The sequence below is a fragment of the Macrotis lagotis genome, chromosome 1 (assembly GCF_037893015.1).
Source record: "Macrotis lagotis isolate mMagLag1 chromosome 1, bilby.v1.9.chrom.fasta, whole genome shotgun sequence".
Lineage (NCBI taxonomy): Eukaryota > Metazoa > Chordata > Mammalia > Peramelemorphia > Peramelidae > Macrotis > Macrotis lagotis.
In genome coordinates, this window is record NC_133658.1 from 865106195 (window position 1) to 865122368 (window position 16174).

The window sequence follows — 16174 nt, forward strand, 5'->3', positions numbered from 1 at the left end:
GCTTTATCCACTATGCCACCTAGCCACCCCTAGAAGTTTACAATCTTATGGGAGACATCATACAAAAGGAAGCTGAAAAGTGTAAGGGAGAAGACTTTGGGAGGGGAGTACCTGTTAGGGGCATAATATTTTGAAAAAAAAAAAGCAGAGCTGCTGATGGAAAATGAAGAGTTGCTTGGAAAGTTTTAAAATCTCTTTAAATGATGGCTGTGTTTTAGTCATGTGTCCAACTCTCTATTTGGGATTTTCTTGGCAAAAATACTAGAGTGATTTGTCATTTCTTTCTCCAGCTCATTTTACAGATGAGGAACCTGAGGCATTTGAATTCATAAAGATGAGTCTTCTTGATTCTAAGCCTAGAGTTCTATTTACTCACTTCACCACCTAGTTACCCTCCAATCAGAGGGAAGAAGTAATTAAGGGAGTTAAATAGGGTTTTTTAAAAATTTTTGCTAGGCACTTGCCCAAGGTCACACAGCTAGGTAATTATTAAATGTTTGAGCTCAGATTTGAACTCAGGTACTCCTGACTCCAGGGCTGGTGCTCCACTCCTAAGTAGATATTTTTGATCAATCAACATGCTGATGAGATTTCTGGTACTCTCCTTATGGGTGGGGTAGAGTGGGGAGAGGCATGATAATCTTCTAATAGAAAAGGGAAGACTTTTCTTGGAAAGTCTTGGAAGACTATGAGTGGCTCTCCTGAAGAAGGGAAGGCTGGTGGAAGAATGTGCTTCTCTCCTTCAAATAACTGAAGCATTTATTATGCATCAGACACTGTGCTAAGGGCTAAGGATGTAAAGACAAAAATGTCTTTATGACCAAAAAGTTCACATTCTACTAGGGGGAGACAAAATACAATCACCTCTGTGATAATATTATATAATCTAATTACATATAAAATATTTATATATTAACAAATTAGATTAATTTCTTATAATATGAATATACTATATAATACTAATAAAATTAATATCATATAATAATATGAATATATAATATATGGTATATATTGGGGGTAATCTTGAGGTGAGGCACTAGCAAAGTTGGGGGGGACAGTACTTGGAAAAGCATCTAATTAAAAGAAGATTTCAACAAAATCTTCAAGGAAACCTGGAGGTAAAGGTGAAAAGGAAGTTCATTCCAGGCATGGGAGATAGCCTGAGAAAAGAAAGTCTAGGGTAGTTAGGTGGTAAAGTGGTTATTCAGGAGGGCCTGAGTTAAAACCCAGTCTCGGACACTAAACACTTCCTAGCTGTCTGAGCAAGTCACAGCTTTTATTGCCTTCCCCCCCACCCAAAAGGAACTGAGGGTCTTCCAAAAGTAAATGAATCAAAATTATAAAGATCACCCACCTCTCTGAGGAAGTGGCAGGGTCCACAAGTGTTACACTTTGCTCCTGTTTTTAGACTTTTTCAATATGTTCATCAGTTATGCTGGCTTTTTACTGTCTCCAAGAAATATGAGTTGTCATTAGGATGCCTCTTTGAGAAAGAAAAGGGAGAGAGATATATAGGATACTATGATGATGTAAGAAAAAGAAAGTTTCAATAAAAATTTATTAAAATAAAAGGCACCAAATTAAAGCATCTCCGAGATACCACCTCACACCTCTCAGACTGGCCAATATGACCAGAAAGGACAATGATCATTGTTGGAAGGGGTGTGGGAAATCTGGGACACTATTGCACTGTTGGTGGAGCTGTGAACTCATCCAACCTTTCTGGAGAGCAATCTGGAATTATGCCCAAAGGACAACAAAAATGTGCAAACCCTTTGATCCAGCAATATCACTTACTGGGTTTATCCCCTGAAGAGATGATGAAAAAGGGTAAAAACATCACTTGTACAAAATATATTCATAGCAGCCTTGTTTGTATCTCCTGATTCCTTCCTACTACATTCAAATGTGCCCCAATCTCCCTCATCCTTAAAAAGCCTTCATTAATGTCCTTCTATTTGAAACCAGGAGGGATGGGAATTCAGGGAAGCCTGGAAGGATTTGCATGAACTGATGCTGTTGTGAGATGAGCAGAACCAGAAAAACATTGTAGACCTTAATAGCAACATGGGGGTGATGATCAGCCTTGATGGACTTGCTCATTCCTTCAGTGCAACAACCAGGGACAATTTGGGGCTGTCTGCAATGGAAAATACCATCTGTATCCAGAGAAAGAATTGTGGAATTTGAAAAAAGACCAATTTTACCTTCAATTTAGAGGGGAAAAAACCTGTTATCTTATTACATAATTTTGTGATCTCTTATACTTTATTTTTCTTCCTTAAGGATATGATTTCTCTCTCATCACATTCATTGTAGATCAATGTATACCATGGAAACAATGTAAAGACTAATAGAATGCTTTCTGGGGGGGGGGAAGCAAGAATGGGGGGAAATTATAAAACTCAAAATTAATAAAATCTTTCTAAAGAAAAAAGCAAAATAAATAAAATAAAATAAAATAAAAGGCACCAAGTAGAGGGATAGAGTGTCATTTTTAAGGAACGAGATGAAGGCCAGCGTAATTCAATGATAAAAGATAGAAAAGGCAGGAAGAGGCCAGATTGCTTTATCCCAGAGGTAATAGAAAGCTACTAGAAAATTTTTAATAGGGAGGGGACATGGTCAGGTCTACACTGTAGGATGATCACTTTAGCAGTTAAGTGGAGGAGTGGAAAAAGGCAAAGCAGGGAAAATGAAGATCTGTACCAGAATGGCAGATGCATCAGAGGAGAGAAGGAAGCATAATCAAAATATTTGAAGGTAATAAAATTTGGAAACAGATTGGAAATGGAGAGGGGTACAAATGAGAAAATGCAGTTGTAAACCTGGGAAACTGGGGAGGTGGTGATGACCTCCTCCTAGAAAAAACATGTTGGGGATCCTGTATAGGGGATTTATGTATTTCTTAGACTGAGCGTTAGGTAGACTGGATGACCTCCTTTCTAATCATGCCACATAAGGACAGCTCTGATAAGAAGGGAAGAGGGGAGGCACAGAACAGTGGGAAGAGTTGGGGTTGTGGTGCTAAACATTTTGCCCGGTCTTCTCTCTTGAGTAATCACCTGGGTCATTTGAGTTTTAGAGATGAAGAGACCTTAGAATTCACCTTTTGCCCAGGATCATTTGACAAATAAGCCATGAAGACCTGAAGTCATTTGGCCAAGCTTATCATACAGGTGATAAATAGCAACATTGAGATGGGACCCCAGCTCTTGGGCATCCAAATCCCTTTGTATCAATGACCTATGCTGCTCCCCATAGTGGAGAGTGCTGGTACTGTTCCTCATCTCTCCCTGTTGGGAAAGACCTCAGGCAAGAAAAGTTGGATAGGTTGTAGATGAAGGAAAAATATATTCCAGGTCCTGTTGTTGTTCAAAGCCAGAGGTGAATGAAAACAGTTCAGACAGGCTCAGGTGTTAAATTTTCAGTGTGAGCATTTTTTGTTGTTGTCATGTCCAACTCTTCACGATCCATTTGGGTTTTCTAGGCAGAGATATTAGAGCGGTTTGCTATTTCCATCTTTTTTTGCAAGGCAATGGGGTTAAATGGCTTGCCCAAGGCCACATAGCTAGGTAATTCTTAAGTGTCTGAGGTTGGATTTGAACTCAGGTCCTCCTAACTCTAGGGCTAGTGCTCTATCCACTGCATCACCCAGCTGCCCCATTTTCTTTTCCAGTTCATTTTACAGAGGAGGAAACTGAGGCAAACAGGGTTAAAGTGACTTACCCAAGGACACACAGCTAGATAGTGTCTGAGGTCGAATTTGAACTCAGGTCCTCCTGAATCTAGGTCCTTCATTCTATCCACTATACCATATAGCTATGCTAGTTAATACCTTGGAATTCAGCAAATGCTACAAACCAGAGCTTGATCTATTGTTTTATTCATTTCTAGACTTAAGAAAGTAATGAAAAAAAATGTTCATAAGGAAGGTAGAACTTAAAAGCATGCTACAATACATTTTTCTTTCTTTTTAAAAAGCTATTACAATTTATTCAGTTTAACATTTGTTTTTTTTTAAATTTGGAGTTCCAAGTTCCCTCTGCTCCTGTTACCCATCCCTCACCCATCGAGAAGACAAGCAGGAGGCAGCTAGGTGGTGAATGGATGGAACACTAGGTTCTGGAGTTAGGAGCACCTTGAGTTCAAATCCAACCTCAGACACATAGTATACTTAGCTAGCTGTGTGACTGGATTTGAACTCAGGTCCTCCTGAGGGTCTGTCTTCTATCCACTGCACCACCTATCTGCTTCTAGTTCTCTTTAAGTCTTAACTAAAATCCCACCTTCTACAGGAAACCTTTTCTAACCCCTTTTAATTCCACTACTTTCCCTCTTTTAATTATTTCCTATTTATCAAATATATACAACTTGCTTTGTATATATTTGTTTGTATGTTGTCTCCATTAGGTTGTAGCCTTCTTGAAGGCAAGAACTTTTTGTGACCCCATGGACTATAGCACACCAGACCCTTCTATCCTCTGCCATTTCCCAAAGCCTATCCAAGGTCATCAGCTATTTTTTTTTTTTAGGTTTTTGCAAGGCAAGTGGGGTTAAGTGGTTTGCCCAAGGCCACACAACTAGGTAATTATTAAGTGTCTGAGACCAGATTTGAACCCAGGTACTCCTGACTCCAAGGCCGGTGCTTTATCCACTACACCACCTAGCTGCCCCTCAAAATGTATTTTCCTTCTCCAATTAAGTTTACAGATGAGGAAACTGAGGCAAACACAGTGAAGTGACTTGTCCACAGCTAGTAAGAAACCTGACTTGAACTTGGGTGTTCCTTACTCCAAGCCCAATGCTCTATGCCCTATGGTTCCAATTAATTGCCCTTAAAGATCATCTAGTTCACCCTTCCTGATTTTACAGAAGAGAGGATCAGAGAAGGCAAGGGATTTTCTCAAGAACACACAGCAAAACCATATCCACCAAAGGAGCTTCCCTGGCATACCCTACTCAATCCCTAATGTTTAGAAGGCTCTTGTACCTTTGGATTTTGACTTCTTCCGACTGCAGGAAGGACTCTGAGGGCAAAAGAATTGGAGAATGTTAAGAATTGGAAGAGATCTTGAAGGTTAACTAGACAACCCACACCTGAACAGAGAATCCTTCTTACAACTGATCCTTCAGTCCAACCGGAGGCTATTAGTGACCCTTGTCCTTCTATAGAACCCTCCCTACCCCAATCTGGAGACCTCTCATCTCCAAGAAGTTTTTCTTATTTTGAGTCAAAATCTTTCCCCACCAGTTTCCTCCCATTGCCTTCCAGGGCCAAGCTGTACAAATCCTTGTCTAGGTGATTGCTCTTCAAATAGCAGGGGAAAACTGCCCCCCTCCTTCTATTCCCTGGGATGAACAGATCCAGTTCCTTCACCCTGCTGTCATCTGGCCTCATCTCTAGCCCCTTCTCCATCCTCATTCTCAACTTCTGGATACATGTCTACTTCTGGGAAAGGCCAGACCTGGGGGCTCTTCCTCCTCAGCTCCCTGCTCACCTTGTCCAGGGACTCTGGGGATCTGTGAGTCTCAGTTTCTTCTGTGACTGACGGGGCTGCTGGGTAGGGATCTGCTGCACTGGGGGAGTTGGGTGCCCCGTCAGAACCCCAGGCCAAAGGTATGGTTGGGCCTAGGAAGAAAGCAGCCCTCTAACACATGCTATATAAGAGAACCAGGAGAGAAGGGTGGCCTGGGAAGGGTCTGTGGTCTGGAGCACCGGCAGTGGGACCCAGATGTTTAGACATCTGTGCTAACGATGCTGCTCTTCTTGTTTGATGGGGTTGGCGGGGGGCATCCTATCTGTGTGTGATATTGTGGTGGGCAGTGCTAAAGTACTAGAGACAGAAACAAAGAACGTTGAAGTCAGAGCTTTAGAATTTGGAATGTCAGAACTAGGAGGAAGCTTAGAACATAGTGTTTTTTTCCCTGATCTCACAGTTTCTGTTTTCCTACCTGCCTCAGGTGAGCTGGGGAATTTGGGGTCTGGGCTCTGGTCAAAGACAAAGGCAGTAGCTTTGTCTTCTGAGGTTCTGTGGAGGACAGAGAATGCAGGGATAAAACAGTCACTCCTCCCCAAGTGCCTTTCCCAACCCATGATGTCCTCTGCTGGTACAGTCCATTACCTAGGAGATGAGGAGGCCAAGTCTGGTGACTGGCTCTGCGAGCAGGAAATGTCCAAGGGACTCTGAGGAATAAGTGGGGGAAATCCTGAGTGAGGGGCAGGAGGATGGTGAGCAAGGGTGGGGAAAGGGAAAAGAACCCACCTGAGGGGCAGTCTTAGGAACAGGAACAGTCTTCAACACCAGTCGGAGCCAGGCAGGGTCCTGGAGAAGCTGCCTGTCCAAGCTAGCCCTGGGCCAGCCCACCTCCAGGACCAAGGCAAGGAGGGCAGACTTTACAAGAGGCTCCTGGTAAATCACCCCACCCCCACCTCCCCTCCCACCACAGTCCCCTGATCTATAGGTGAGAGGCTCTGCTGGACAAATCTGCTCTCCCTTCCTCAGTTTGACTACCATCCAGGATATCTCCTGGAAGTCTTCCCTAACTAACCCCACTCAACTCTATTCCCCAATTCTCCCCACCCATGTCTAACATCTAAGGGTCTTGTACCCATGTGTGCATCCCCTACTATCTCTCCCTAGTCCAAGGACACCAAAAGGCTAGGGATTGAGTTTCTACATGGAAGAGGGTTCCACCAAAAGGTAGGATTCCCATTTCCAGATCTGGGTCCCACTCCCAGAAGGTCCCCTTTTCTCCCAAGCCAACATTAGGAGAACTGTCTAGAGGGGCCATCATTCCTTCCCTCCCTGGGGGACTCACCACCACTTGCCCATTGACCTGGACAATCTCGTCTCCAAGCAGGATCTGGGAACAGCTCTCAGCAGGAGACTGGAGGGCCAAGGGAGAGAAGAGGATGGGGGATGGCAACTGAGTTCTCCCCACAGCTTGGAGCCCCGATTAGCCCAAGTAGCTGAAGAGTTCTGGGGAGCAGGAGGAACTTGCAGGCAGGGATTAGAGCTCTGCATTCTTCCCTCATGGGAATGGGATGGGGCAAAGAGAGGACAGGCAGGACCGGGAGGAGCTCTTACCTCTGGAGTTGTTCCAGATACAAAGTGGTGGCAGCTGCTGGTGGTGAGGATTTCCAGGCCCTGGAAACACAGACACACCCAGATGCATACACCAAGCTGGGTGAACAGGGGAAGGGAGAAGCATCAAGGTGCCTTCAGTCATAAGGGCTCACCCTAAAGGAGTCCAGCACTGGGCTAGGCTATGACACTAGGAAGGCAAGAGCATGCTTCCAAGGAGCCTATGAGGCAAGGCCCTTGGAACACGGAATGTCAGAGCTGGGAGGACCCTTGGAACACAGAATGTCACAGTCCTGGGCAGGGAGTCAAGACTTGAACTCTACTCCCAGATGATTTACCTACTGGGTGTTTAAGCTTGGGGAAATCATTTAGCTGATCTAGGCTTCTACAAAAAGAGGCTGTTTTAGGGGAGGGAGCAACTAAATATTGGATCCCTAAAACCCTAAAGCCAACACTGACATCCTGTATTCTAAATATTCTGGGTTCTAAGCCCACTCTCAGCTCTGACATTCTATGTTCTAAACCCTTTCCCAGCTCTTGACACTGTGCTTTAGCTTTCCAATTCTTTGCAGGGTTCTCCAACTGCAGGATCCAGGATCTCAACAGCTCATATTTAGATACAGCTTTCCATTCACTGTGCCGTGTGACTGACAATCCTGGGAGGTGGAAGTAAGCATTATTGTCCCCCTTTTAACAGAAGAATATGAAGCTCTGGTTCATCTACTTGCCTAAGGTCCCAAGGGCAGTGTCAGAGAGAAGGAAGTCAAGGCCAAGCCCTGTGTCTCTCCCCTCCCCTCTTTTTCCTAAATAAGATCAAGGTTTGGACAAAGGGTTAGGACAGGCTCACCAGGGGTTCCTCTGGATGCCTGGCTCTCAGCTCCACTGGTTCCAAGACAGCTAACTGATCCAGAAGGTCATCAGGGCTAAAGTTCAGAATGGCATCACAGATGCTCAAAATGTTGTCCCCCTGGCAAAGTTGCAAAGGCAGAAGGGTGACATGGAGGGAGAGAAAAGGGGAGAGAGGTGGGGGGTGTCTGGTCAGATTCCTTGTAGCCCTCCCATCTCTTCCCCTCCCTCTTCCAAAACACTCACAAGCCTCAGGATCTGGGCCTCCTTTTTTGCCACTGGGTAATCCTAAAAGAAAAGACACAAGGCCCAGATGGACTCCCAATCTTCACAAGGAGACCTGACCAGCCTTTGGGTGGGAAATTTCTTCCACATCTCTTCTAGAAGGGTGACCATAGATGAGACCCCTGGTGGATACCAAGGATCTCTGTCAGTATCCTATTCTCTAACTTCAATCTGGCTTCTTTCTTCTTACCTTGACCTGTGGCTCCACATCATGCCTACAGACAAAATTATCCCCTGTTCTCTGCAGGGGACGCATACCCTACCCAAGATAGACATGTGTCTCTGAAGGTCCTGTACTACTATTCTCAATGGGCCATATCTAACCTGTTCTCAGACATTCTCTCTCTCTCTCTCTCTCTCTCTCTCTCTCTCTCTCTCTCTCTCTCTCTCTCTCTCTCTCTCTCTCCCCCTCCCCCTCCTTCCCTCCCTCCCTCCCTCCCCACTGCCCCAGGCAGGGTCACACTCAACTTCCCCATTCCCAAACACAAACTGGATCCTCAGAGCCAGGCTTCCCATACTGTACAAACTTCTCAAGCAGGATCCTGGGACCCTGGACTCTTCTCCTTGCCCTCAGCTCATTCTAGCTATTCCTAAGCCTGCCTCTATGACCTGCCAAATAGAAAAACCGGAGCCCCTCTCTCTCTGGCTGCTCTTTCTTCCCACTACCCAAAGACGAAGCTATTAGGGTCACATTCACAGCTTCCTCTTCCTCCTGACCCTAACTCCAAACCCAATCCACCCCCTGGCCTAGACACATGAAAGTCAGGAAAGAAGGAATGTGGAGGAGGGATAGCTGAGTCCCTAGAGGGAAGGCTGGATGGGGGAGGGTGGTAAAGACCAGGAAAACCCATCCTTATCCCAACACCAGCTCTCTCCTCAAATCCCAGAATGGTAAGTCTATTCCCCTCCAGTACCTGAAGCCTCTGGTCTTCCTCAAATAGCCAGTCACCCCTCTCCAGGCTGTCTGACTCCCACACCCGATCCCTGTCTGATTCATAGGTTATAAAAAGCATAGACAAGATCCAATTCCTCCTGCCCCACCCCTTGGGCTGAGCTCCGTTCTTCATCTCAAGCTTGGGGGTAGGGGGGGTGGAGGGCACTCACCTCTTGCAGGGCCTGGGCCAGCTCCCTGCACAAATCCCCAATCTCCTGGCAGGCAGAGAAGTCATTGACTTGAGAAAAAAGGTACCTGGGGGCCAGGGAGGATGGAGAGACAGCGGAGTCTCAGGGCTGGGGTCAAAGTTGTTTTGAAGCAAATGACCAAAGACCTCCCCCAACCAGAGGTTAAAATTCTAGGCATCCTATCTACCCAATTAGACATCAGGGAGGCCCAGAGTCTGCTGAAGTCAAACTTAGTCTCACAGTCTGAATCCCTTGTCTTCCTTCTCTCCCAGGAGTGTCTCACCCCCTGTGCTCAGCTATAGAAGCAGGGGTGACAGAATGGAAAGAATAAAAGACTAGAAATCGAGAGGCTGAAGCTTCAAGTTTTGGGTCTGCTGTTAATTCATTGGAAAAACCTTGGGTAAGCCATTTAATTTCCAGAAGCCTGTTTTCTCAGTTGCAAAATGGGGCCTATGGTCCCTATTTCATCTAATCCTTTTGAGGAGTAACCAGGACCTGGAGCTGGTAAGAAAGCCCTTTGCAAATTGTCTAAGAGTTAGGCAAACAGGATGGGTTATTATGGAGAATATTAAGAATAATTCACAAGCCACATTACCTGTTGAGCCAGCAGAGAAGGGCCCAGGCTGCTCTGACCAGCTCAATAGCTTTAGTTAGTAGGTCTGGGGCGGGTTCTCCACTGGCCCCAAGGCAGGCTGGAACAAGACTACAGAACTTGTGGGTGAGGGTCCGCAGCTGCTCTGTTAGCTTCCGGAGATTTTCAGTCTCTAGCCCAGAGCTCTATGACCAGTGACAGGAAAACAAGGGTCACTCACCTCCCTGTGACTGTCTCCCACCCTCCTCTGTATCAGGTCCTCCCAATGGGAAGAATGTATTAGGAGGGAAGAGCCTTGGGCTTAAACTCCAGTTTAACTATCTGTGTAACTTTGGGCATCCAGTTGGCTCAGCTGATAGAGTACTGGACCTGCAGTCAGGAAGACTTGAATTTAAACCCAGCCTTAGACATTTCCTAGCTGTGTGACCTTAGGCAAGTCACTTGACCTCTGTGTGTCTTAATCCATGGGAGGACTACAGTATCTTTGCCAAGAAACCCCATGAATAGGGTCACTGAACAACAACAAACTTTGAACAAGTCCCTTAACCTCTCTGGGCCTCAGTTTCCTCATCTGTAAAATGTGAGGATTGAACTTGATGACTTCCAAGGTCCCTTCCAACTCTAGGTCCTAAGAACTTGTGTCTCAGCCCCAGCAAACAAAACAATGGAAAGGACAAGGCTCCAGAACCCTGACCCATCAGAAGACCTAGGTTCTTGGCTTGGTTCTACCATACCCTTGGGTAAATTGGCTGTATTCTATAAGCCCCTACCCACCTCAGACAGTAACCCTGGTGAAAAGCTCTCCAAGAGAGCTCAAAGGCCCTGGTGCCTACTCACCAGAGTCCGGAGTTGTTCCACTCCATCAAGGATGAGTTCCTGATGGCCAACATGCCAGACCCCCAGGGCCTCCAGGCTCCGAGGACAGAGCTGAAGCAGATAACTCCCGGTCAGGACCCAATCTTCAAAGGGGTATTCCTGTACCAGGTCATCCAGGCCTGGAGGAGGAGAGATTCAAGGCAGCATGAGGTAATAGGACCTCTCCCCAGCTCCCCTTCTTGCTCCAGTCAAGAGAGAGGTTACCGAGGCCAGCTCTCTCATCTGAGCCCCAGACCCATGATTCCTCATGCTTCCATGTTTGACAAATAGGGGAGGGCCTTCTGTCTCTTTCATCAGCCCTTGATGGTCCCCAAGGGTCCCTAGGTAACCCAAAATTTCACAATGTGGATATAGACAAAACGGCATCTAGATAGCAATGCTCAGTATTAGATTTGGGAGCCAGGAATGCCAGAGCTCAAATCCTAAAGCATACACTTACTGGGTGGTTGACCTTCAGCAACTCACTTAGCTTCTCGGACTCCTCGCTTGTAAGACAGGGGTGATAATAGCACTGTCTCCCAAGTTGTGAGGATCAAATGAGATAATAAATATCAATCAATCAGTATGGTATCTGGCACAAAATACGTGCAAAATAAATGTTAGCTATTGTTATTGAGATTCAAATGAGATAACATATAGGGTGCTTTACAAACTTCAAAGCATCATATAAATGCTAATGGTTATCATTATTATTTTAGGTATTTTGCAAGGCAAATGGGGTTAAGTGGCTTGCCCAAGGCCACACAGCTAGGTAATTATTAAGTGTCTGAGACAGGATTTGAACCCAGGTACTCCTGACTCCAGGGCTGGTACTTTATCCACTGCACCACCTAGCCGCCCCTTATGGTTATTATTTTTAAATTCTTTCCTTACTCTACTTGGGACAAGGGAAAATTTCACCAGGAAGCAGCTTGGAATAAGGAGAAAGGAATGCTGGATTTAAGACCTCAGGCAAATTATTGATTTGCTTTGGACCTGTTTTCCCATTTACAAAATAGAAAATTGGATTAGGTAAGTTCTAACCTTCCAGCTATGACATCCCATGCTCTAAGGACCTTCCCAGCTCTGACATCCTGTATTCTAAGGGCCCTCCAAGATCTGACACCCTGTGTTCTAAGGGTTCTCACAGTTCTGACAGTGTTCTAAAGGCCTTCCTTTTTTTCCCTCCAGTTCAGCCTTCAAAGACTGCTTGCAGCTTATCCATCTCCTGTCTGGAATGCTCTCCCTATATACCCTAATCTCTTAGGATTCCAAATTTCCTTCAAAGCTAAGGTCAAATTCTTTTTCCAACATGAGATATTTCCTGATTGCTGCCCCACCTCCATCACAAGGGTTTCCACTCTATTCCCCACCTTACCCCTCACTTTGCCTAGTATTTTGTAAATAACCTACTTGTGGTGATTATTGTTGGTGGTAATATCATTATGATAGTGACAATTAGGTGGGACCTTGGCCATATCAGGAATATTCATCTGCCTGAGTTCAAATTCAGCCTCAGATACTGGGCAAGTCACTTAATCTCATTTGCCTCAGTTTTCTCATCTGTAAAATGTGCTATGAGGCAAACCACTCCAGTATCTTCTGCCAAGAAAATCCCAAGTGGGACCATGAAAAGTCAGACACAACTCAAAATAACTAAACACAAAATGACTTGTGGTTAGGTTGTTTTCCCCAGAGGGGCAGGGGTATTCCCAAACTATCTTTGGGTCCCCATCACTTAGCACAATGCCTGGCCCACAGGAGGAACTTTGTAAATACTTATTAATGGGTCACTTGTAAGGAACACTAAGAGACATAAAGCTCACAGTGGTCAAAAGTTTACCAAGATGCCAATCTATGAGCAGTCTCTGACCTCCCCTCCTAAAGGAATATTCCAGATAGAGCTGATTGTTAAATTTTCAGTGTGAGTATTTGGACTTCAAGAAAAGTTATATAAAGCAGCTGATTTATTGCTTATTGTTATTTAAACTTTATTATTAGATTTGATTATTTTAATTGTCTAGACTCCAGACAATAAAGAAAATGTTAATAAGATTAAAATATAAAATTATTACATAATATTATTGAAACACTATATGGCATAAAATATGTTAAACACTATATAATATGAAATAAAATATTATTTAAATGTTAATAACATAAAATATAAGAAGAGGTTTTTTGTTTTGGTTGACTGCTGAGGGAAGCTAAGAATCTTAGAGACTGGTAAGGGAATGATAACAGCTTTATCAAAGAGCTGAAGAGCCCCAGGGATAACAAGGGAGTATTCTCCAAATCTCTCCCTTAGTGGGATTTGAGAATTAGGCTTCTGCTTTTTTTACCCAACCAGCAAGAGCACGCATGGGAGCACTCTCTCTCTCTCTCTCTCTCTCTCTCTCTCTCTCTCTCTCTCTCTCTCTCTCTCTCTCTCTCCTAAAATCTACTACAAATGGCTCTTCCTGAACTATGAACTCCTAATTTACTGAATGGCCTTGAATAAGTTGTGGGTCTCAAAGTTTCTTCTCTGTAAATGCAAAGGTTGAACTCGGATCAGGGATTTTTAACTTTTTTTTCAGGGGGAGGTAGTCACGGATCCCTTGGGCAGACTGCTGAAGCCTAGGAACTCCTCAGAACAATAAATTTTTGAAAACACATAAAATACATAAGCATATGAAGGAAACCAATTGTAGTGAATTAAAGCTATCAAAATGTTTTAAACATATATATTCACAAGTTATTCATCTCTGGCTTAGATAGTTCATATGAACTGACAGGTCATCTAGTCTAACCTCAATTTGCAGATGTGGAAACTGAGGCCCAGGGGAGGTTAAAAGACTAACTTCACAGATAGTAAAGGGAAGGAAGAAGTATTTATATAATACCTACCACATGCACACAACCCTCTAAGGCAGGTGCTATCCTCATTTTAAAGTCTGAGAAACAGAGGTAAAATGACTTGTCCTGTTCACTTATCTGTAAGGTGTCTAAACAGAGACTTAAAAATCAAGTCTTCCTGACTCCAGTCTTATTCCTCCATCCACTGAATCACCAACTTGCTGCCTTTGAGGTGATGCTCTTCCCAGATTCTAAACTTCTTCCTAGTACTAAAATAAATGAATTCTGTTTCTCTTAGATTCATCTCCTCAGTTCCATTCCTATTGCCACCTGCTTCTCCATCTCCCAAACTTGCTCCTGATGATTCCCTTCCCCTCCAACCCCATTCAGACTCTCCAAGATGGTGACCATACCACACAAGTGAATGAAAAGAGCAATGACTTGAGTCCCTGTATGACTTTGGGCAAATGAGTTTTTCCCCTCTACAGTTTCCTCCTCTATAAAATGACAGGGTAGGCCTAGATGGCCTGTAATTTGCTTTCTGGTTCCAAATTTATGACTATGACCACTAAGCCTGCACAAAGGCTATTTCTGTGGCCCTTCCCCAAACCTGTTCCTGGTTCTCCTCCCCAGGAATTCTTTCCTGATCTACCTTACCAGGTTTCTGCTCTCTACTTCCTCCTCACTCTTCTTAGCATGGGTTTCTAGAACATCTACAATTGGGAGTTATAGTTATTGGTCTTTGTTTTGGGTACACCTTCCCTTTCCTAGATGACAGGATCCTTCCTACAGGTCAGTCCAGGAATTCTTTATCTGGGCTCCATTGAACTTGTTCATTTTTTTTAAAGTATTTTGATAATTTTATTTTGATATGTTTCCTTTGTAATACATTTAAAACCATGACTCTGAGAAGATGTTTAATCTGGCTTCACTAGACTGATAAGAGTCCATGACAAAAACTGGTTAACCTGCTTGAGAAACTTTTTCTTTAACCGAATTATAGCAGCCACTAATAGCTAACAGCATTTTTATTGTGCATTAAAATTTCCAAAGCACTTTCCAAATATTACGTCACTTTTATCCTCACAAAAACCCTGGGAGATAGGTGCTATTGCCATTTTACAGTTGAAACTGAAGGCAGTTGTTGAGGGTCCCACAGCTAGTATCTGAGGCCAGATTTGAACTTGGACTTTGCAGAATCCAGTTCTGGCCCAATAGTGAGCAAAGTGGCTGATTTTTCTCCCACAGCTCTGAGCTAGTCACTTCCTTCCTTCTCAGTCTCTCTAAACAAGAAATGGGACTAATGACAGCCTCCTCTAGATCCCAGTGGCCTTTTGAAGATGGAGATAGGATTATATCTATATATTATATAGGCTGTGATTATATAGCTCAGCTTCCTTCCCCAAGCCCTCAGTCCCAGAAGCTGTAAATCCTCTGAGGGGTAGGCAGCCAGAAGAGAGTAAGGCTGCATTCTGGGAAGTCTTAACCTGCTACAAGACCCTTCACCAATCAAAATGTCAACAACAGTGATAAAGCTAAAAGTCTCTGCCCAAAAGGAGCTTACATTTCCCTAGACAGACCACAAGAACACAAGTAAATACCTACAGAAGGAATACAAGGTACATTTCAAGAGTATCACCAATTATGGGGATTAGGAAAGACTTCCCATAGGAGGGGACCTCGGAATTAAGCTTTGAAGAAAATGGGGCAGAGATGAAGCCTCAATTTCCTCACCGGCAAAATGGGGGAGGGGAACACTTAATATTGCCAATCTTACACATATCGCTCTAGAAAGGAATGATTATTCTAGAAGAATGTCTTGCTGTCTCTTTAAGAAGGGAAGGGGTGTGGGGTGGGATGGGCCAGAGACTCTGAAACTGGAAGTACCCCTAGAAGAGTTTCTGGCGTCCATCCCCGGCCTCCCTAGGGGGACCCCCTTCTTCCCCAGGAGGGTTGGAGCCCCGGATTCCGGAGCCCACTTCTTCAAGGCTTCCCACCTTTGGGAGGGCAGTGTAGACAAGGCACCTCCCCCCAAGGGGGTGTAAATGACTTCTCTGCTCAGGCCAGTGTAGACAAGAGCCCTCCCACCCCCGACTCCTGGAGCAGGACCAGCGCAGGGGCTCTCCTCCCTTCCCTCCCCCCCAAGATCCGGGCCGATGTAGCCCCCCACCTCTCAGCCCAGAGCACCCCCTACCCACCTCTCAACCAGGCCACCACCGTCCCAGGACCCCAGGATGCCACCGGCTCCATGGCGAATTCCGGACCGTCCCGCTGGGAAATTTTCCGGCCCGAAACCCGGAGTCTTCCCTGAGGTCGGGGCGCGCGGGCGGGGCCGGGCGGGGGGCGGAGCCGGCCACATACCTGCGCCCACGTGGCCCGGGCCAGGTGAACATCCCGGCACATCCATTGGCCGGGGCTCTGCCCGTCAGCCCGGAGAGTCCGCCCCCTCCTCAGCCCCACCCCACTGCCAAGTCTAGCCTCGGGGGGCGGACGCGGGTGGGGCGAGACTCTTGGGGCGCTCCTGCTGGGCGGGGCCTTTGGAATCCGCCCC

At 45.2% G+C, this 16174-nt stretch overlaps 1 protein-coding gene across 6 annotated transcripts; it reads right to left on the minus strand.

Annotated features, from left to right (window-relative positions):
- Positions 1-4689: 4689 nt before the first annotated feature.
- CNKSR1 (connector enhancer of kinase suppressor of Ras 1) lies at positions 4690-15935 on the minus strand. 6 transcript variants are annotated; one of them, XM_074218040.1, is made up of 13 exons: positions 15822-15935; positions 10771-10928; positions 9937-10118; positions 9324-9408; positions 8181-8222; positions 7936-8055; positions 7092-7151; positions 6823-6891; positions 6267-6368; positions 6126-6187; positions 5956-6032; positions 5502-5632; positions 4690-5030 (listed from the first exon to the last, which is right to left on the minus strand). In XM_074218040.1, exons 1-13 carry the CDS (start codon positions 15871-15873, stop codon positions 4977-4979), a joined length of 1194 nt encoding a protein of 397 aa, XP_074074141.1. In that variant the 5' UTR covers positions 15874-15935; the 3' UTR covers positions 4690-4976. The 6 variants fall into 6 exon arrangements, with proteins under 6 accessions (XP_074074141.1, XP_074074140.1, XP_074074139.1 ...); XM_074218039.1 differs by having other exon boundaries at positions 7092-7187; XM_074218038.1 differs by having other exon boundaries at positions 4690-5632.
- Between the last annotated feature and the right edge of the window lie 239 nt (positions 15936-16174).